This window comes from Nerophis ophidion, linkage group LG24, assembly GCF_033978795.1.
Source record: "Nerophis ophidion isolate RoL-2023_Sa linkage group LG24, RoL_Noph_v1.0, whole genome shotgun sequence".
Taxonomy (NCBI): Eukaryota; Metazoa; Chordata; class Actinopteri; order Syngnathiformes; family Syngnathidae; genus Nerophis; species Nerophis ophidion.
In genome coordinates this window covers 10,868,889-10,893,261 of record NC_084634.1, presented here as the reverse complement: position 1 = coordinate 10,893,261, position 24,373 = coordinate 10,868,889, and the positions used below count along the sequence as shown (strand labels likewise).

General features: G+C 38.3%; 1 protein-coding gene across 1 annotated transcript; it reads right to left on the bottom strand.

Annotated features, from left to right (window-relative positions):
* Positions 1-2,195: 2,195 nt before the first annotated feature.
* On the bottom strand, positions 2,196-21,622 carry stmn4 (stathmin-like 4). The gene is made up of 6 exons (XM_061886540.1): positions 21,527-21,622; positions 16,316-16,378; positions 16,155-16,250; positions 15,882-16,087; positions 10,770-10,961; positions 2,196-2,323 (listed from the first exon to the last, which is right to left on the bottom strand). The coding sequence occupies exons 2-6, from the start codon at positions 16,326-16,328 to the stop codon at positions 2,264-2,266; spliced, it is 567 nt and encodes a 188-aa protein (XP_061742524.1). The 5' UTR covers positions 16,329-16,378; positions 21,527-21,622; the 3' UTR covers positions 2,196-2,263.
* Positions 21,623-24,373: the final 2,751 nt, after the last annotated feature.

The following is a 24,373-nucleotide window of genomic DNA, read 5'->3' as shown; positions in this document are numbered from 1 at the left end:
CAAGTATTATGCTTATTACACGCCAACATAAACAAGCATCAAATGATTATAGTTGCTGCATATTACAAAGTCTCCAAGTAACAAACGTGTCCGCACTGTTGGACTTACTTCGTCGAGAGCTTAACCTCACAAGTTTTTGTGACAAAATGACCACTCCACTTCAACTTAAAGACAGCATAAGTCCATTAATAATAAATATGTTAGTGTTTTTGTAGCTACTATTGTTCATTGTTGGACTCATTTTACTTAATCAAACCTTTTCTAACATTCCACACTACTAAATAATACGAGTATGTATCATTCCTGCTGATATCGTTTTGGATTGATATCCAGGCTCGAATATTGGTATCGTATCGGAAGTGAAAATGTTGGTATCGGGACACCCCTAGTAGTGATAATGATAATATTAAAAGTAGTCAAAATGGTAAAAATGTTGGACCTTATAAGAGAAGTACATGTTAACTTTTAGTACATTTTCTGAAACCATTAAAAAGATTTTAATGTTTAGACATTTGAATTTCACAATAAAAGGGGTTTAATAGTCGTTCTTTGTACTCATGTTTTGTTCAGATATATGTCGACCTATAACTTCGGACTGACTTCACAAAGTTTATCCTGGAAGTGCGTTTTTCCTGGTGTACTTTTTCAAGTGGCCCCCGGGTGTTGATATCACTGGCAGGTATCGTATCACTGTGCCGATTCATGTTGTCACCACTCGCTCGGTCAATGGATAGCGTTCACATTTGAACCCATACGGTAGCAATTTTCCGATACCTGCTAGTCAATACCGGTTTCTCAATTTGTGTGTTAATAAATATTAATTGTTGGATAATAATATCCTTTTTTTTAATTTATTTAACATTTAAAAATAATTATTTTTATTTTTGAGTCCCATTTGCAATGCAGTTGCACTTCCAAGACATTAGATGGCAGTGCTGTATCTATGGTGTGTTGTCGAACTCGGAAGTAGCTTTTTCCATGAAGCTGAATGTGTTACGTTGCGCCCTACAAAGTGTTGGTACTGCAAGTATTATGCTTATTACACGCCAACATAAACAAGCATCAAATAATTATAGTTGCTGCATATTACAAAGTCTCCAAGTAACAAATGTGTCCGCACTGTTCGCCTCACTGCGTCGAGAGTTTAACCTCAAGTTTTTGTGACAAAATGACCACTCCACTTCAACTTAAAGACAGCATAAGTCCATTAATAATAAATACGTTAGTGTTTTTGTAGCTATTATTGTTCATTGTTGGACTCATTTTACTTGATCAAACCTTTTCTAACATTCCACACTACTAAATAATACGAGTATGTATCATTCCTGCTGATATCGTTTTGGATCGATATCCAGGCTCGAATATTGGTATCGTATCGGAAGTGAAAATGTTGGTATCGGGACACCCCTAGTAGTGATAATGATAATATTAAAAGTAGTCAAAATGGTAAAAATGTTGGACCTTATAAGAGAAGTTCATGTTAACTTTTAGTACATTTTCTGAAACCATTAAAAAGATTTTAACGTTTAGACATTTGAATTTCACAATAAAAGGGGTTTAATAGTCGTTCTTTGTACTCATGTTTTGTTCAGATGTATGTCGACCTATAACTTCGGACTGACTTCACAAAGTGTATCCTGGAAGTGCGGTTTTCCTGGTGTACTTTTTCAAGTGGCCCCCGGGTGTTGATATCACTGGCAAGTATCGTATCACGGTGCCGATTCATGTTGTCACTAATCGCTCGGTCAATGGATAGCGTTCACATTTGAACCCATACGGTAGCAATTTTCCGATACCTGGTAGTCAATACCGGTTTCTCAATTTTGGGTACTTTGTGTGTTGATAAATATTAATTGTTGGATAATAAAATGCATTTTTTAAATGTATTTAACGTTTAAAAAGAATAGTTTTATTTTATTTTTGAGTCTCTTTTGCAATGCAGTTGCACTTCCGAGACATTAAATGGCAGTGCTGTATCTATGGTGTGTTGTCGAACTCGGAAGTAGCTGAATGTGTTACGTTGCGCCCTACAAAGTGTTGGTACTGCAAGTATTATGCTTATTACACGCCAGCTAAATATCACAAGTCGACTTGTTTCAACATTAGAAATAATGACGTTTTCCTTTGAGCGGTTTTGACTTCCCGTTTTCTTCCCTGTACTCTTTTCCTCTCGCGAGAAAAAAAACAACAAACAAAAACAAACCAAAATCATCTTTTTAATCCTCCTCCCGCTCCTCTATTCGGCTCTTTTGAAGCGGTGCTTTTATCGGCAGGCCTCCTCCTTCAGCTCCTTGTTCTTGCGCACCTCCTCTGCGTGTTTGTCCTGTGGAGCAGACGTCGTGACTTTATTGATCCTTTCGTGATCGTCAATACACTCTTGATATGTTGATACGATACGGTGTTGATCCTTTTGTGGTCGTCCGTACATTGGTATCAATGACGGTGCTTTCATGAACATTTGGAAACTAGACAACTAAAACATAATTGATATTTATTATTCATCAGCCCTATCAGGCTTTTGAACGATCTGACTATGATATCGATAGCAAAGGTAGTGTCAGTATCGGATCGATACTAATATTGATATTTATCCCTAATTGTAAATACAGTAAGACCTCAATTTACGAGTATTTAAATTGAAGTCAGAAGCCTCCCCGCCACTAAAATGCCTCACATGAACAGACATAATTGGTCCACTAGGGGGCGGAGTAAATGTCACAAATGAACAGTAACAGACATTATTGGTCCACTAGGGGGCGGAGTAAATGTCAGATAATCAGTAACATAAAACGCCATTGGTCCACTAGGGGGCGTAGTAAATGTCACACATGATCAGTAAGAGATGACATCGTTGTTCACTAGGGGGCGTAGTAAATGTCACACATGATCAGTAACAGATGAAACCATTGATTCACTAGGGGGCGTAGTAAATGTCACGCATGATCAATAACAGAAGACACCATTGGTCCACTAGGGGGCGTAGTAAATGTCACACATGATCAGTAACAGAAGACACCATTGGTCCACTAGGGGGCGTATTTAATGTCACACATGATCAGTAAGAGATGACGTCATTGTTCACTAGGGGGCGTAGTAAATGTCACATAATTAGTAACAGAAGACACCATTTGGTCCACTAGGGGGCATAGTAAATGTCACACATGATCAGTAACAGAAGACACCATTGGTCCACTAGGGGGCGTATTTAATGTCACACATGATCAGTAAGAGATGACGTCATTGTTCACTAGGGGGCGTAGTAAATGTCACATAATTAGTAACAGAAGACACCATTTGGTCCACTAGGGGGCGTAGTAAATGTCACACATGATCAGTAACAGAAGACACCATTGGTCCACTAGGGGGCGTAGAAAATGTCCCACATGATTAGTAAGAGATGACATCATTGTCCACTAGGGGACGTAGTAAATGTCACATAATCAGTAACAGAAGACACCATTTGGTCCACTAGGGGGCGTAGTAAATGTCACACACGATCAGTAACAGAAGACACCATTGTTCCACTAGGGGGCGTAGTAAATGTCACACATGAACAGTAACAGAAGACACCATTGGTCCACTAGGGGGCGTAGTAAATGTCACACATGATCAGTAAGAGATGACATCATTGTTCACTAGGGGGCGTAGTAAATGTCACACATGATCAGTAAGAGATGACATCATTGTTCACTAGGGGGCGTAGTAAATGTCACACATGATCAGTAAGAGATGACATCATTGTTCACTAGGGGGCGTAGTAAATGTCACATAATCAGTAATAGAAGACATAATTGGTCCACTAGGGGGCGTACTAAATTTCACAAAGGAACAGTAACAGACATCATTGGTCCACTAGGGGGCGTAGTAAATGTCAGATAATCAGTAACAGAAAACTCCATTTGGTCCACTAGGGGGCGTATTTAATGTCACACATGATCAGTAAGAGATGACGTCATTGTTCACTAGGGGGCGTAGTAAATGTCACATAATTAGTAACAGAAGACACCATTTGGTCCACTAGGGGGCGTAGTAAATGCCTCACATGAACAGTAACAGAAGACACCATTGGTCCACTAGGGAGCGTAGTAAATGTCACACATGATCAGTAAGAGATGACATCATTGTTCACTAGGGAGCGTAGTAAATGTCACATAATCAGTAATAGAATACATAATTGGTCCACAAGGGGGCGTACTAAATTTCACAAATGAACAGTAACAGACATTATTGGTCCACTAGGGGTGTAGTAAATGTCAGATAATCAGTAACAGAAAACTCCATTTGGTCCACTAGGGGGCGTAGTAAATGTCACACATGATCAGTAAGAGATGACATCATTGTTCACTAGGGGGCGTAGTAAATGTCGCATAAGCAGTAACAGAAAACATAATTGTTCCACTAGGTGGCGTAGTAAATGTCACAAATGAACAGTAACCGACATTATTGGTCCACTAGGGGGCGTAGTAAATGTCATATAATTAGTAACAGAAGACACCATTTGGTCCACTAGGGGGCGTAGTAAATGTCAGACATGATCAGTAACAGAAGACACCATTGGTCCACTAGGGGGCGTAGTAAATGTCACACATGATCAGTAACAGATGAAACCATTGATTCACTAGGGGGCGTAGTAAATGTCACGCATGATCAATAACAGAAGACACCATTGGTCCACTAGGGGGCGTAGTAAATGTCACACATGATCAGTAAGAGATGACATCATTGTTCACTAAGGCGCGTAGTAAATGTCGCATAAGCAGTAACAGAAGACATAATTGTTCCACTAGGGGGCGTAGTAAATGTCACACATGATCAGTAACAGAAGACACCATTGGTCCACTAGGGGGCATAGTAAATGTCACACATGATCAGTAACAGAAGACACCATTGGTCCACTAGGGGGCGTATTTAATGTCACACATGATCAGTAAGAGATGACGTCATTGTTCACTAGGGGGCGTAGTAAATGTCACATAATTAGTAACAGAAGACACCATTTGGTCCACTAGGGGTGTAGTAAATGTCAGATAATCAGTAACAGAAAACTCCATTTGGTCCACTAGGGGGCGTAGTAAATGTCACACATGATCAGTAAGAGATGACATCATTGTTCACTAGGGGGCGTAGTAAATGTCGCATAAGCAGTAACAGAAAACATAATTGTTCCACTAGGTGGCGTAGTAAATGTCACAAATGAACAGTAACCGACATTATTGGTCCACTAGGGGGCGTAGTAAATGTCATATAATTAGTAACAGAAGACACCATTTGGTCCACTAGGGGGCGTAGTAAATGTCAGACATGATCAGTAACAGAAGACACCATTGGTCCACTAGGGGGCGTAGTAAATGTCACACATGATCAGTAACAGATGAAACCATTGATTCACTAGGGGGCGTAGTAAATGTCACGCATGATCAATAACAGAAGACACCATTGGTCCACTAGGGGGCGTAGTAAATGTCACACATGATCAGTAAGAGATGACATCATTGTTCACTAAGGCGCGTAGTAAATGTCGCATAAGCAGTAACAGAAGACATAATTGTTCCACTAGGGGGCGTAGTAAATGTCACACATGATCAGTAACAGAAGACACCATTGGTCCACTAGGGGGCATAGTAAATGTCACACATGATCAGTAACAGAAGACACCATTGGTCCACTAGGGGGCGTATTTAATGTCACACATGATCAGTAAGAGATGACGTCATTGTTCACTAGGGGGCGTAGTAAATGTCACATAATTAGTAACAGAAGACACCATTTGGTCCACTAGGGGGCGTAGTAAATGTCACACATGATCAGTAACAGAAGACACCATTGGTCCACTAGGGGGCGTATTTAATGTCACACATGATCAGTAAGAGATGACGTCATTGTTCACTAGGGGGCGTAGTAAATGTCACATAATTAGTAACAGAAGACACCATTTGGTCCACTAGGGGGCGTAGTAAATGTCACACATGATCAGTAACAGAAGACACCATTGGTCCACTAGGGGGCGTAGTAAATGTCACACATGATCAGTAACAGAAGACACCATTGGTCCACTAGGGGGCGTAGAAAATGTCACACATGATTAGTAAGAGATGACATCATTGTCCACTAGGGGACGTAGTAAATGTCACATAATCAGTAACAGAAGACACCATTTGGTCCACTAGGGGGCGTAGTAAATGTCACACACGATCAGTAACAGAAGACACCATTGGTCCACTAGGGGGCGTAGTAAATGTCACACATGATCAGTAAGAGATGACATCATTGTTCACTAGGGGGCGTAGTAAATGTCACACATGAACAGTAACAGAAGACACCATTGGTCCACTAGGGGGCGTAGTAAATGTCACACATGATCAGTAAGAGATGACATCATTGTTCACTAGGGGGCGTAGTAAATGTCACACATGATCAGTAAGAGAAGACATCATTGTTCACTAGGGGGCGTAGTAAATGTCACATAATCAGTAATAGAAGACATAATTGGTCCACTAGGGGGCGTACTAAATTTCACAAAGGAACAGTAACAGACATCATTGGTCCACTAGGGGGCGTAGTAAATGTCAGATAATCAGTAACAGAAAACTCCATTTGGTCCACTAGGGGGCGTATTTAATGTCACACATGATCAGTAAGAGATGACGTCATTGTTCACTAGGGGGCGTAGTAAATGTCACATAATTAGTAACAGAAGACACCATTTGGTCCACTAGGGGGCGTAGTAAATGCCTCACATGAACAGTAACAGAAGACACCATTGGTCCACTAGGGAGCGTAGTAAATGTCACACATGATCAGTAAGAGATGACATCATTGTTCACTAGGGAGCGTAGTAAATGTCACATAATCAGTAATAGAATACATAATTGGTCCACAAGGGGGCGTACTAAATTTCACAAATGAACAGTAACAGACATTATTGGTCCACTAGGGGTGTAGTAAATGTCAGATAATCAGTAACAGAAAACTCCATTTGGTCCACTAGGGGGCGTAGTAAATGTCACACATGATCAGTAAGAGATGACATCATTGTTCACTAGGGGGCGTAGTAAATGTCGCATAAGCAGTAACAGAAAACATAATTGTTCCACTAGGTGGCGTAGTAAATGTCACAAATGAACAGTAACCGACATTATTGGTCCACTAGGGGGCGTAGTAAATGTCATATAATTAGTAACAGAAGACACCATTTGGTCCACTAGGGGGCGTAGTAAATGTCAGACATGATCAGTAACAGAAGACACCATTGGTCCAATAGGGGGCGTAGTAAATGCCACACATGATCAGTAAGAGATGACATCATTGTTCACTAGGTGGCGTAGTAAATGCCACACATGATCAGTAAGAGATGACATCATTGTTCACTAGGTGGCGTAGTAAATGTCACATAATCAGTAACAGAAAACGCCATTGGTCCACTAGGGGGCGTAGTAAATGTTACATAATCCGTAACAGAAGACACCATTGGTCCACTAGGGGGCGTAGAAAATGTCACACATGATCAGTAAGAGATGGTGTCATTGTTCACTAGGGGGCGTAGTAAATGTCACATAATCAGTAACAGAAGACACCATTGGTCCACTAGGGGGCGTAGTAAATGTCACATGATCAGAAACAGACATTATTGGTCCACTAGGGGGCGTAGTAAATGTCAGATAATCAGTAACAGAAGACACCATTTGGTCCACTAGGGGGCGTAGTAAATGTCAGATAATCAGTAACAGAAGACACCATTTGGTCCACTAGGGGGCGTAGTAAATGTCACACATGATCAGTAAGAGATGACATCATTGTTCACTAGGGGGCGTAGTAAATGTCACATAATCAGCAACAGAAGAGCCCATTTGGTCCACTAGGGGGCGTAGTAAATGTCACACATGATCAGTAACAGAAGACACCATTAGTCCACTAGGGGGCGTAGTAAATGTCAGACATGAACAGTAAAAGACAGTATTGGTCCACTAGGGGGCGTAGTAAATGTCACACGTGATCAGTAATAGAAGACACCATTAGTCCACTAGGGGGCGTAGTAAATGTCAGACATGAACAGTAACAGACAGTATTGGTCCACTAGGGCGCGTAGTAAATGTCACACATGATCAGTAAGAGATGACATCATTGTTCACTAAGGCGCGTAGTAAATGTCGCATAAGCAGTAACAGAAGACATAATTGTTCCACTAGGTGGCGTAGTAAATGTCACAAATGAACAGTAACAGACATTATTGGTCCACTAGGGGGCGTAGTAAATGTCACATAATTAGCAACAGAAGACACCATTTGGTCCACTAGGGGGCGTAGTAAATGTCAGACATGATCAGTAACAGAAGACACCATTGGTCCAATAGGGGGCGTAGAAAATGTCACACATGATCAGTAACAGAAGACATAATTGTTCCACTAGGGGGCGTAGTAAATGTCACAAATGAACAGTAACAGACATTATTGGTCCACTAGGGGGCGTAGTAAATGTCACATAATTAGTAACAGAAGACACCATTTGGTCCACTAGGGGGCGTAGTAAATGTCACACATGATCAGTAAGAGATGACATCATTGTTCACTAGGGGGCGTAGTAAATGTCACACATGATCAGTAAGAGATGACATCATTGTTCACTAGGGGGCGTAGTAAATGTCACATAATCAGCAACAGAAGAGCCCATTTGGTCCACTAGGGGGCGTAGTAAATGTCACACATGATCAGTAACAGAAGACACCATTAGTCCACTAGGGGGCGTAGTAAATGTCAGACATGAACAGTAAAAGACAGTATTGGTCCACTAGGGGGCGTAGTAAATGTCACACGTGATCAGTAATAGAAGACACCATTAGTCCACTAGGGGGCGTAGTAAATGTCAGACATGAACAGTAACAGACAGTATTGGTCCACTAGGGCGCGTAGTAAATGTCACACATGATCAGTAAGAGATGACATCATTGTTCACTAAGGCGCGTAGTAAATGTCGCATAAGCAGTAACAGAAGACATAATTGTTCCACTAGGGGGCGTAGTAAATGTCACAAATGAACAGTAACAGACATTATTGGTCCACTAGGGGGCGTAGTAAATGTCACATAATTAGCAACAGAAGACACCATTTGGTCCACTAGGGGGCGTAGTAAATGTCAGACATGATCAGTAACAGAAGACACCATTGGTCCAATAGGGGGCGTAGAAAATGTCACACATGATCAGTAACAGAAGACATAATTGTTCCACTAGGGGGCGTAGTAAATGTCACAAATGAACAGTAACAGACATTATTGGTCCACTAGGGGGCGTAGTAAATGTCACATAATTAGTAACAGAAGACACCATTTGGTCCACTAGGGGGCGTAGTAAATGTCACACATGATCAGTAAGAGATGACATCATTGTTCACTAGGGGGCGTAGTAAATGTCACATCGTCAGTAACAGAGGACACCATTGGTCCACTGGAAGACATCATTGGTCCACTAGGGGGCGTAGTAAATGTCACACATGATCAGTAAGAGATGACATCATTGTTCACTAGGGGGCGTAGTAAATGTCACATAATCAGTAACAGAGGACACCATTGGTCCACTGGAAGACATCATTGGTCCACTAGGGGGCGTAGTAAATGTCACACACAAATACGACATTACTTCCTTCACTCACCATTTTTACTCCAAAGCTTCTGCGACGTCACAAAATATTGAAAAAATATATTTTTCTATCTATTATTTTACTTTTGTAGGAAAATCATACATAATAGAATATGCTATTTTTTTTAACCTCATGAATGATGCATTATTGATCTGATCATCGACATATTATTGATTTGATCACTGACATTGATCTGATCACTGGTGATTATTGATCACTGACATTGATCTGATCACTGGTGATTATTGATCCGATTGACATAACATTGATCTGATCAGTGACGTACTATTCATCTGATCACTGACGTATTATTGATCTGATCAATGACGTACTATTGATCTCATCAGTGAGTACTATTAATCTAATTAATGATGTATTATATTTATATTATATTACACTGACATAGTATTGATCTGATCAGTGATGTATTAATGACCTGATCACTGTAATATTGATTTATTTTCTCTGTATTTACATCATATCGTTACCATATCATTTAGTATCGCCCACAAATATGCATTTTACAGTCAATGCCAAACATTTTGGGCACAATCAAAATGTGTTTCAAGACTTTTTGCTGCTTTGATATATTTCCGGGAATAAAAGAGACAGTTAGAAAAAATATCTATTTATGTAAAATGCTGAGCATAAATCAATAACTGTAAATAAAAAAATTAAACAAGGGTTTACATTTCGAAGAAATGCGTCTAAGTTTTCAACAAAGAGATGATCCATTTTCTCCTGCATTTCTTAAAATTATGAAAAGATATTGTAGCAAATTTGTTTGTGACTACAATGATATCGACCATGAAAATTTGATACCACATCCAATGGGTGTTGATTTTTCTGCTGATAATGATATCTGATTAACATTTATGCAGCACAAAAGATGCGACCGGGTATCCGTTTGCGAGACGGCATCATATTGATATCACTTGGTATCGCTGTATCGCCTACCCGTAAGAAGGCTAACAATAATGTTTATTCATAAGCAGACAATAAGTCATAATTAATGCATACAAGCAGGTAAAAAGCAGCTTGTTTGATGAAAAATGCAGATTTCACGCGTCCGCTGCACTAATAATTCCCCGTGCTCATTACGAAAGTGAAACTGAAAGTGCGGACGCCCCGCCATACCTTCTCCTGCAGCCTCTCCAACATGGCCGCCAGCAGGGCCTCCCGGTTCTCCTTGTTGGCCTCCATCTTCTGCTCCAGCTTCTCCTTGGCGTGCTTGATGAAGTTGTTGTTCTCCTCCAAGGCCTTCTGGATCACCTCGCGCTCGTGCTCCCGCTTCTCCGCCAGGTGCTTCAGTAGCTCCGCCTCCTGGCACTGAGCACGCACGCAAAAACACGGGACAAGATGGAAAACTTCCTGCATGGAAACTTCACTGTTCCGACGTCGAAACCTAACGCATCGGCCGATACCGACATTGATTCCATTCGATATCAGCAGGAATCCTACATACTTGTATTATCAAGCATTGATCAAGTGAAATGAGTCAAACAGAGAAAATTGCTAGTTATGAAAACAAAACAAAACATATATATTATTAACCATCTAGAGTGGACTTATGCTGTCTTTAAGGTGAAGTGGAGTGGAAATATTTTTTTTCCAAAATCGTTAAGCTCATGACAGTAAATCGAATGATGCAATACGTTTGTTACTTTCTTTTACTGCCTTGGAGACTTTGTATGAATATTCAGCTAGAATTGTTTGATACTTGTTTGTATTGACAGATGTCACCTTTTATTTATTACCTATGTCTAGCTTGTGGGTTATTGTGTGCTTAGCTGTTGTGTAGCTGCCAGCTCCTCGTAGCCTATAGCCTTGCATGTTTACTTTTTGTAAATGACTTGAGTAAAATAGAAGCAAAAAGGTGTGTTTATTGGAGGAAATTTAGATGTTAACTGGCTGTCCAGCTTTGCACAAGTAAAGACTCTGCAGGACTGCTTGTATCGCAGATGATATCACACACAAGTAAACACTCTGCAGGGCTGCTTGTGTCGCAGATGTTATCACACACAAGTAAACACTCTGCAGGGCTGCTTGTGTCGCAGATGTTATCACACACAAGTAAACACTCTGCAGGGCTGCTTGTGTCGCAGATGTTATCACACACAAGTAAACACTTTGCAGGACTGCGTGTATCGCACATGATATCACACACAAGTAAACACTTTGCGGGACTTTTTGTATTACACATGATATCACACACAAGTAAACACTCTGAGGGCTGCTTATATCGCAGATGATATCACACACAAGTAAACACTCTGCAGGGCTGCTTGTGTCGCAGATGTTATCACACACAAACACTTTGCAGGACTGCTTGTATCGCACATGATATCAAACAAGAGTAAACACTTTGCGGGACTTTTTGTATTACACATGATATCACACACAAGTAAACACTCTGCAGGGCTGCTTGTATCGCAAATGTTATCACACACAAGTAAACACTCTGCAGGGCTGCTTTTATCGCAGATGTTATCACACAAGTAAACACTGCAGGGCTGCTTGTATTGCAGATGTTATCACACACAAGTAAACACTCTGCAGGGCTGCTTGTATCGCAGATGTTATCACACACGAGTAAACACTCTTCAGGACTGCTTGTATCGCAGATGTTATCACACATAAGTAAACACTCTGCAGGGCTGCTTGTATCGCGGATGATATCACACACAAGTAAACACTCTGCAGGACTGCTTGTGTCGCAGATGATATCACACACAAGTAAACACTGCATGACTGCTTGTATCCTAACGTGTTATGACACACACGAATAAACACTGCAGGACTGCTTGTATCGCACATGATATCACACACGTAATCACTCTGCAGGACTGTTTGTATCGCACATGATATCCCACACAAGCAAACACTCTGCAGGACTGCTTGTATCACACATGATATCCCACACAAGCAAACACTCTGCAGGACTTTTTGTATTACACATTATATCAGACACATGTAAACACTCTGCAGGACTGTTTTTAGCGCACATGATATCACACACATGTAAATATCATGTTTGATACAAGCAGTCCTGCAGCGTGTTCGTGTGTGATATCGTGCGATACAAGCAGTCTTGCAAAGTCTTTGGTTGTGTGTGATATCATATGCGATTAAAGCAGTTCTGCAGAGTGTTTACTTGTGTGTGATATCATGTGCGATACAAGCAGTCATACAGAGTGTTTACTTGTGTGTGATATCATGTGTGATACAAGCAGTCTTGCAGAGTGTTTGGTTGTGTGTGATATCGTGTAATACAAGCAGTCCTGCAAAGTGTTTGCTTGTGTGTGATATCGTGTGCAATACAAGTAGTCTTGCAGAGTGTTTACTTGTGTGTGATATCATCTGCAATAAAAGCAGTCTTGCACCATGTTTACTTGTGTGTGATATCATGTACAATACAGTCTTGCAGAGTGTTTACTTGTGTGTGATATCATGTGCGATACAAGCAGTCTTGCAGAGTGTTTGGTTGTGTGTGATATCGTGTAATACAAGCAGTCCTGCAAAGTGTTTGCTTGTGTGTGATTTCATGTGCAATACAAGCAGTCTTGCAGAGTGTTTACTTGTGTGTGATATCATGTGCGATACAAGCAGTCTTGCAGAGTGTTTGGTTGTGTGTGATATCGTGCAATACAAGAAGTCCTGCAAAGTGTTTACTTGTGTGTGATATCATGTGCGATACAAGCAGTCTGGCAGCGTATTTACTTGTGTGGGATATTATGTGCGATACAAGCAGTCCGGAAAGTGTTTACTTGTGTGTGATATCATGTGCGATACAAGCAGTCCTATAGAGTTTTTACTTGTATGTGATATCATGTGCGATTCAAGCAGTCTGACAGCGTGTTTACTTGTGTGGGACATCATGTGTGATACAAGCACTCCTGAAGATTGTTTACTAATGTGTGTGATATCATGAGCGATACAAGCAGTCCTGCAGCATGTTCACTTTTGTGGGATATCATGTGCGCTACAAGCAGTCCTGCAGCGTGTTTGAGTGTGATATCATGTGCGATACAAGCAGTCCTGCAGAGTGTTTACTTGTTTGCCATATCATCTGCATTTGAAAGCAGTCTTGCACCGTGTTTACTTGTGTGTGATATCATGTGTGATACAAGCAGTCTTGCAGAGTGTTTACTTGTGTGTGATATCATGTGTGATACAAGCAGTCTTGCAGAGTGTTTACTTGGATGTGATATCATGTGTGATACAAGCAGTCTTGCAAAGTGTTTACTTGTGTGTGATATCATGTGCAATACAAGCAGTCCTGCAGAGTGTTTACTTGTGTGTGATATCGTGTGATACAAGCAGTCCTGTAGAGTGATTACTTGTGTGTGATATCATGTGCGATACAAGCAGTCATACAGAGTGTTTACTTGTGTTTGATATCATGTGCGATATAAGCAGTCCGGAAAGTTGTTGTGTGTGATATCAAGTGCGATACAAACAGTCATACAGAGTGTTTACTTGTATGTGATATCATGTGCGATTCAAGCAGTCCGACAGCGTGTTTACTTGGGTGGGACATCATGTGCGATACAAGCAGTCCCAAAGTATGTTTACTCATGTGTGTGATATCATGTGCAATACAAGCAGTCCTGCAGCATGTTCACTTGTGTGTGATATCATGTGTGATTCAAGCAGTCCGGCAGCGTGTTTACTTGTGTGTGATATTATGTGTGATACAAGCAATCCGGAGGAGTGTTTGCAAATGTGTGAAATCATGTGCGATACAAGCAGTCTTGCAGAGTGTTTACTTGTGTGTGATATCATGTGTGATACAAGCAGTCTTGCAGAGTGTTTACTTGGATGTGATATCATGTGTGATACAAGCAGTCTTGCAATGTGTTTACTTGTGTGTGATATCATGTGCAATACAAGCAGTCCTGCAGAGTGTTTACTTGTGTGTGATATCGTGTGATACAAGCAGTCCTGTAGAGTGATTACTTGTGTGTGATATCATGTGCGATACAAGCAGTCATACAGAGTGTTTACTTGTGTTTGATATCATGTGCGATATAAGCAGTCCGGAAAGTTGTTGTGTGTGATATCAAGTGCGATACAAACAGTCATACAGAGTGTTTACTTGTATGTGATATCATGTGCGATTCAAGCAGTCCGACAGCGTGTTTACTTGGGTGGGACATCATGTGCGATACAAGCAGTCCCAAAGTATGTTTACTCATGTGTGTGATATCATGTGCAATACAAGCAGTCCTGCAGCATGTTCACTTGTGTGTGATATCATGTGTGATTCAAGCAGTCCGGCAGCGTGTTTACTTGTGTGTGATATTATGTGTGATACAAGCAATCCGGAGGAGTGTTTGCAAATGTGTGAAATCATGTGCGATACAAGCAGTCCTGCAGAGTGTTTACTTGTACAAAGCTGGACAGTGAGTTAACATCTAAACATCCTCCAATTAACACGCAATTTTTTTCTATTTTACTCGAGTCATTTACAAAAGGTAAACATGCTAGGCCACCGGCTAGTAGGAGCTGACAGCTACACAACAGCAAAGCACACAATAGCACATAAGCTAGACATGGGTAATAAATAAAAGGCGACATTTGTCAATATAAACAAGTATCAAATATTTATAAGTGCACATTACCTAAACATTCAAAGTCTCCAAGGCAGACGTGTAATAGAAAGTATCCAGAAACAAATGTGTCCGCCATCATTTAATTTCCGTTTTTTAACCTTCTTTCCGCTTCTTTCATCATGTACTTTAACGGTATGTTTCATTTTTATATGTCTTCCTTTTGTTTGATTTTTTTTGAGGGGGGGTGAATTGAATAAACAACTACCCCCAGAGCTGCAAATTCAACCCATTCAATTTAAACTGTTGTGAGCACCAGACAAATACCACTCCCCTTCAACTTAAAGACAGCATAAGTCCCTTTCCAGACGGTTCATAATAAGCGGGTTCGGGTTTCGTGCTGATATCGTATCAGATCGATATCAGTATTGGTCAATACGCAAGGCTGCAATATCTGTGTTGTATGTTTTTATTTATACGTTAACACATTCATATTTGGTCCAAATACTAAAAAAATATAAGTGCTGTCAATTGAAACATTTCCAATTAGATTATTTTGTTTACATTCCTTTTTTTTTTTTTTTTTTTATTATTATTATTACTATTTAAAAAAATTAATAAATTCAATTAGATTAATCACACTTTGGAATTGGCTCACAAGGATTTTGGTCTCAACCTTGTGAGTCACATGACTGACCTTCCTGCGCTCCTCGGCGGCCTCCAGCTTCTTCTGGATCTCCTCCAGGCTGGGGTCTCGGCGCGGGAGCACGGACGCGTTGAGGTCCGGCAGGCCGTCAAAGGACGGAGGTTTGAGGATGACCTCGAAGGCCTGACCGGACGCCCTCTTGTTCAGCTCGATCACCTCCACGTCCTTCATGGCGCACAGACCCAGGTCCACCGCATCTGAGCAGGACCACAAACACGTTGGCGTGACGCCGGCTCAACGCCGCGCGCTCCCGAGGACTCTCACCTTCCGCCTTGTAGGAGGCCTTGTCCAGGCTCTGTGGCCGCAGGCAGGCGCAGAACAAGGACACCAGGGGGAGCTCCTTCACCTTCTCCTTGTAGGCTTGGGAGGAGCACGGTGAGGAACGTCAGACACGCACCCGGCAATTTTTCGGCGCCGCTTCTTACCTGCCAGAGTCATCTTCTCGCTGCTCGTGTTGCTTTCCAAGGATGCCGGAGATCCTCCTCAGTCTGCACACAGAGCACGCCACAGTAAAATCCCTTTCTTGGTGGCGGTCCTCGGTTGTAATACACTCTTCCACCACGTGTGGCAGTAATGACAACACCAAAACCAGGGGCGGGGTTTGGTGGTAGTGGGGGGGGGGGGGGGGGGGTGTATATATTTTTAATTTTCCTGAAGGAATCAATAAGGTACTATCTATTGTAGCATCCCGGAAGAGTTAGTGCTGCAAGGGTTCTGGGCATTTTTTTCTCTTGAAAATCAACTTTTACCTTGAAAATATTTTTTTTCCTTGAAAATCAACTTTTACCTTGAAAATATTTTTTTTCCTTGAAAATCTACTTTTACCTTGAAAATCTACTTTTACCTTGATGATCATTTTTTCCTTTGAAAATCAACTTTTACCTTGAAAATATTTTTTTTCCTTGAAAATCTACTTTTACCTTGATGATCATTTTTTCCTTTGAAAATCAACTTTTACCTTGAAATATTTTTTTTCCTTGAAAATCAAGTTTTACCTTGAAAATATTTTTTTTTCCTTGAAAATCTACTTTTACCTTGAAAATCTACTTTTACCTTGATAATTTTTTCCTTTGAAAATCAACTTTTACCTTGAAATATTTTTTTTCCTTGAAAATCAAGTTTTACCTTGAAAATATTTTTTTCCCTTGAAAATCAACTTTTACCTTAAATCATTTATAACCTTAAATATTTTTTTTCTTTTAAAATATTTTTTTTCCTTGAAAATCAACTTTTACCTTGAAAGTCATTTTTTTCCCTGAAAATCAACTTTTACCTTGAAAATATTTTTTTTCCTTGAAAATCAACTTTTACCTTGAAAATATTTTTTTTCCTTGAAAATCAACTTTTACCTTCAAAATATTATTTTTCCTTGAAAATCTAATTTTACCTTGAAAATCTACTTTTACCTTGATGATAATTTTTTTCTTTGAAAATCAACTTTTACCTTGAAATATTTTTTTTCCTTGAAAATCAACTTTTACCTTGAAAATATTTTTTTTCCTTGAAAATCAACTTTTACCTTAAATCATTTATAACCTTAAATATTTTTTTTCTTTTAAAATATTTTTTTTTCCTTGAAAATCAACTTTTACCTTGAAAGTCATTTTTTTATCCCTGAAAATCAACTTTTACCTTGAAAATATTTTTTTTTCTTGAAAATCAACTTTTACCTTCAAAATATTATTTTTCCTTGGAAATCTACTTTTACCTTGAAAATCTACTTTTACCTTGATGATAATTTTTTTCTTTGAAAATCAACTTTTACCTTGAAATATTTTTTTTCCTTGAAAATCAAGTTTTACCTTGAAAATAATTTTTTTCCTTGAAAATCAACTTTTACTTTAAATCATTTATAACCTTAAATATTTTTTTTCTTTTAAAATATTTTTTTTCCTTGAAAATCAACTTTTACCTTGAAAGTCATTTTTTCCCTCAAAATCAACTTTTACCTTGAAAATATTTTTTTCCCCTGAAAATCAACTTTTACCTTGATAATCATTTTTTTCCTTGAAAATCAACTTTTACCTTAAAAATATTATTTTTCCTTGAAAATCTACTTTTACCTTGAAAATCTACTTTTACCTTGATGATCATTTTTTTCTTTGAAAATCAACTTTTAGCTTGAAATATTTTTTTTCCTTGAAAATCAAGTTTTACCTTGAAAATATTTTTTTCCTTGAAAATCAACTTTTACCTTAAAAATATTATTTTTCCTTGAAAATCTGCTTCTACCTTGAAAATCTACTTTTACCTTGATGATCATTTTTTTCTTTGAAAATCAACTTTTAGCTTGAAATATTTTTTTTCCTTGAAAATCAAGTTTTACCTTGAAAATATTTTTTTCCTTGAAAATCAACTTTTACCTTAAAAATATTATTTTTCCTTGAAAGTCATTTTTTTCCCTGAAAATCAACTTTTACCTTGAAAATATTTTTTTTCCTTGAAAATAAACTTTTACCTTGATAATCATTTTTTTCTTTGAAAATCAAGTTGTACTTTGAAAATTTTTTTTTTCCTTGAAAATCTACTTTTACCTTGAAAATCATTTATTACCTTGAATTTTTTTCTTTTAAAATATTTTTTTCCTTGAAAATCTACTTTTACCTTGGTAATCATTTTTTTCCTTGAAAATCAACTTTTACTTTGAAAATATATTTTTTCCTTGAAAATCAACTTTTACCTTGGTAATAATTTTTTTCTTTGAAAATAAACTTTTACCTTGAAAGTATTTTTTTGCCTTGAAAATGAAGTTTTACCATGAAAATCATTTTTTCCTTGAAAATCAACTTTTACCTTGAAAATCATTTATTACCTGAAATATTATCACTGCATGACTGCAAGCTAATCAATGCTAACATGCTATCTAGGCTAACTGTATTTACGTATTGCATCATTATGCCTCATTTGTAGGTATATTTGAGCTTTAGTTTTTTTTAAGTCCTCATAATTCAATTTATATCTCATGACACACTATCTGTATGTCCAAACCCTGTTTCCATATGAGTTGGGAAATTGTGTTAGATGTAAATATAAACGGAATAAAATGATTAGCAAATCCTTTTCAACCCATATTCAGTTGAATATGCTACAAAGACAACGTATTTTATGTTCAAACTGATTATCTTTTTTTTTTTTCAAATAATCATTAACTTTAGAATTTCATGCCAGCAACACGTGACAAAGAAGTTGAGAAAGGTGGCAATAAATACTGATAAAGTTGAGGAATGCTCATCAAACACTTATTTGGAACATCCCACAGGTGTGCAGGCTGATTGGGAACTTTCCTGGCTCGCCTGCAGTCCAGACCTGTCTCCCATCGAAAATGTGTGGCGCATTATGAAGCATAAAATACGACAGCGGAGACCCCGGACTGTTGAACGACTGAAGCTGTACATAAAACAAGAATGGGAAAGAATTACAATTTCAAAGCTTCAAAAAATAGTTTCCTCAGTTCCCAAATGTTTATTGAGTGTTGTTAAAAGAAAAGGTGATGTAACACAGTGGTGAACATGCCCTTTCCCAACTACTTTGGCACGTGTTGCAGCCATGAAATTCTAAGTTAGTTATTATTTGCAAAAAAAAAAAGTTTATGTGTTTGAACTTAAAATATCTTGTCTTTGTAGTGCATTCAATTGCATATGGGTAGAAAAGGATTTGCAAATCATTGTATTCCGTTTATATTTACACCTAACTCAATTTCCCAACTCATATGGAAACAAGGTTTGTAATATGGCTTTTAATTTTTAATTGTTAAAATAATTATAAGGGGGGACTTTAATATCCATATGAATACCCCATTGGACCCTCCGTGCGTAGCACTCCGGACTATAATTGATAGCTGTGGTCTTACACAAATAATAAATGAACCCACGCATCACAATGGTAATACGATAGATCGAGTGCTTGTCAGGGTTGTCCCCACCTCCAAAGTTATGATAGTCCCGTATACTAAAGTAATGTCCAATCATTACCTTATAAAATTCCAAATGTGTTTGTATAGTATATATATATATATATATATATATATATATATATATATATATACACACACACACACACACACACACACATACATATATACGTACATATATATGTATATATGCACACACACATACATATATACGTACATATATATGTATATATGCACATATATGTATGTACATATATATATACACAAATACTGTATATACATGCATATTTATATACATATATGTATATCTAAACATATATATATATTTATGTGTGTATATATATGTATATACATTATGTGAACACACACATATATACACATATACATGCATATTTATATATATATATATATATATATTTATGTATATATGTATACAGTTTGTGTATACACACTTATATACATATATAGAAATATATATTCACTGTATTTGTGTTTATATGCATGTATATATATATATATATATATATATATATACACACCACATACATATATACACACATACATATATACGTACATATATATGTATACATACACATATGCACATATATATGTATGTACATATACATATATATACACACACACACACATACATATATACGTACATATATATGTATATATGCACACACACATACATATATATGTATATATGCACATATATATGTATGTATGTACATATATATACACAAATACTGTATATACATGCATATTTATATACATATATGTATATCTAAACATATATATATATTTATGTGTGTGTGTATACATATATATATATATATTTATGTATATATGTATACAGTTTGTGTATACACACACATATATACATATATAGAAATATATATTCACTGTATGTGTGTTTATATGCATGTATATATATATATACACACCATATATGTATATATGCACATATATATGTATGTATGTACATATATATATACACAAATACTGTATATACATGCATATTTATATACACATATGTATATCTAAACATATATATATATTTATGTGTGTGTATATATATATAAATATATATATATATATATATATATGTATACAGTTTGTATATACACACACATATATACATATATAGAAATATATATTCACTGTATGTGTGTTTATATGCATGTATATATATATACACACCACATACATATATACACACATACATATATACGTACATATATATGTATATATACACATATGCACATATATATGTATGTACATATATATACACAAATACTTTGTATACATGCATATTTATATACATATATATATATATATCTAAACATATATATATTTATGTATATATGTATACATATATGTATACAGTATGTGAATACACACACATATATACACATATACATGCATATATATATATATATATCATACATATTTATGTATATATGTAAACAGTTTGTGTATACACGCATATATATACATATATATAAATATATAATCACAATTATGTTGCGGCACAAACATTCACTCGAAGCAGACACAAAGCGGAACATGAATAATAAATAATATATATTTCGGGTTCCCTCCCTCCCTCGTTAGCAGGAACCGCATCATCACTCCTCTTAAATCATGCATGATACTAATAGTAATAATAATAATAATAATAGGAGGCATTCAGTGTGGAACGGCGCCATGACGTAAGACTTACCCCCCTCTGAGCGTCTCGTCTCGCTGATGTCGGAGCGCCGACGTTGCTTCCCCTCGTCTGGCAGCACGGATTCAGCATCGGCAACAGCATCACCGCTGCCTCCATGACATCACTTAGCGGGCATCCCATTGGCGGGAGACTCTGCCAGCATCCAGGAGTCTCGGCCAATGGGAGCGCCGAGCGAGGATGCGGGGGGGAGGGCCGTCAGCTCCTTGTATTGTCCTGCGGGGCGGGGGGGGGGGGGGGGGTTTGAGACAATCAGTTAGCGCAGGGCGTGTGCGCCTCTTTTTTTGTGGGGGCTCGAGTCGGGGGGGAGTAAGGGGAGAATTGTTCAAAGGTGGGGGTGGGGGCAGTGGGGCTAGCAATGATGTAACTCTTACTGTACGTGTAAATACACACACTTCTGCTTGGACACATTCATTACATCAGTGTTTTTCAACCTTTTTTTTGAGCCAAGGCACATTTTTTTCGTTGAAACCAGCAGAAATCATTAAAAAACAAACTCAGTTGAAAGTCGTCGTCGCAATTGTTTAAACGATAACCAAGCATGCATCAATATACAGTGGGGCAAAAAAGTATTTAGTCAGCCACTGATTGTGCAAGTTCTCCCACTTAAAATGATGACAGAGGTCTGTAATTTTCATCATAGGTACACTTCAACTGTGAGAGACAGAATGTGAAAAAAATAATCCAGGAATTCACGTTGTAGGAATTTTAAATAATTTATTTGTAAATTATGGTGGAAAATAAGTATTTGGTCAACCATTCAAAGCTCTCACTGATGGAAGGAGGTTTTGGCTCAAAATCTCACGATACATGGCCCCATTCATTCTTTCCTTAACACGGAATACTCGTCCTGTCCCCTTAGCAGAAAAACAGCCCCAAAGTATGATGTTTCCACCCCCATGCTTCACAGTAGGTATGGTGTTCTTGGGATGCAACTCAGTATTCTTCTTCCTGCAAACACGACGAGTTGAGTTTACACCAAAAAGTTCTATTTTGGTTTCATCTGACTACATGACATTCTCCCAATCCTCTGCTGTATCATCCATGTATCCATTTTGGTATAAACTCAAGTTTTAAAAAGCTTTAAAGTGCCTTATTTTCGCTATCTTCGAAGCCACTATCCATTTTCCTGTGACGTCACACAGTGCTGCCAATGTAAACAAACAATGGCGAATAGCACAGCAAGATATAGCGACATAGCTCAGATTCAGACTCTGATTCCAGCGGTTTAAGCGATTCAACAGATTACGCATGTATTGAAACAAATGGTTGGAGTATGGAGGCAGATAGCTAAAACGAAATTGAAGAAGAAACTGAAGCTATTGAGCGAATAGGTATTGATGCTATTTGGCCATAGCATGGCCGAATAGCTGCGTTAGCATCGCCGGTAAAATGTGCGGACCAAACGATCAGGACTTTCGCATCTTGTGACACTGGAGCAACTTAAATCCGTCCATTGGTAAGTGTTTGTTTCGCATTAAATATGGGTATCTACTTTCAAATGTACATACAGCTAGCCTAAATAGCATGTTAGCATTGATTAGCTGGCAGTCATGCGCGACCAAATATGTGTGATTAGCACATAAGTCAACAACATCCACAAAACTCTGATTTTGTTGACTTTATCGTTGCAAATGCATCTGCAGGTTATCCATACATCTCTGTGCCATGTTTGCCTTAGCATCGCCGGTAAAATGCGCAGACACTCCGGCACATTCAATGGGGGTCTGGCGGGAAATTTCTTGCCACTTTCGCATCTTCGGGCCAGTGGTGCAACTTGAATCCCTCCCTGTTAGTGTTGTTACACCCTCCGACAACACACCGACGAGGCATGATGTCTCCAAGGTTCCAAAAAATAGTCGAAAAAACGGAAAATAACAGAGCTTAGACCCGCCGTTTCTAATGTGTTTGAGAAAATGAAAATGGCGGCTTTATTACCTAGGCGACGTCACGTTCTGACGTCATCGCTGCAAGAGCGATAAACAGAAAGGCGTTTAATTCGCCAAAATTCACCCATTTAGAGTTCGGAAATCGGTTTAAAAAATATATGGTCTTTTTTCTGCAACATCAAGGTATATATTGACGCTTACATAGGTCTGGTGATAATGTTCCCCTTTAACCATTTTCCTCCCCCTCCCAGGCGACAGGACCCTTTGCCCAAAATCCATCTATCCTTCCTCTTATTCCTAAAAGCAATGAAATATTTCAAAGTTCTTTGTCTCATTCTCTCTCTTTTGCTTCTTCTTCCTGTCCTTCTTTCTTTCTGTAGCAGCATAAAACTTTCTCTTGGGTAAACTAATTTTGCTTGAGATCCCAAATAAATACGTAAGTTCTCTCTGGACATTTCTCCATTGAATAGGAAACAATTCCAAAACACCCTGCCAACAAAGCAAGCAGCCTTGATAGAAAGCACTCAAAAGTAAGGCTCCACCTTTGAAAAATGCGCTAGCTTGATGCTAATTTTGGATGCGCCATTCAACCTCCCACCAGGAGACAGAACACTTTGCCCAAACTCCCTCCAGTCTTTCCTCCTCTGATTCCCAAAAGCAATACTTGTCTCACTCTCTCTCGCTCCTTCTTCCTCTCCTTCTTTCTTTCTGTAGCAACGTAAAACTTTCTTTTGGGTAAACTAAATTTGCTTGAGATCCCAAATAAATACGTAAGTTCTCTCTGGACATTTCTCCATTGAATAGGAAACAATTCCAAAACACCCTCCCAACAAAGCAAGCAGGCTTGATAGAAAGCACTCAAAAGTAAGGCTCCACCTTTGAAAAATGCGCTAGCTTGATGCTAATTTTGGGTGCGCCATTCAACCCCCCACCAGGAGACAGAACTCTTTGC

What these genes read in the sequence shown, in the direction of transcription:
- stmn4 (XM_061886540.1), bottom strand. An exon ending in GGCCTCCTACAAGGCGGAAG is followed by an intron (nt 16,088 to 16,154) that starts GTGAGAGTCCTC and finishes GGTCCTGCTCAG; the next exon opens with ATGCGGTGGACCTGGGTCTG. An exon ending in CCGCCGAGGAGCGCAGGAAG is followed by an intron (nt 10,962 to 15,881) that starts GTCAGTCATGTG and finishes GTGCGTGCTCAG; the next exon opens with TGCCAGGAGGCGGAGCTACT.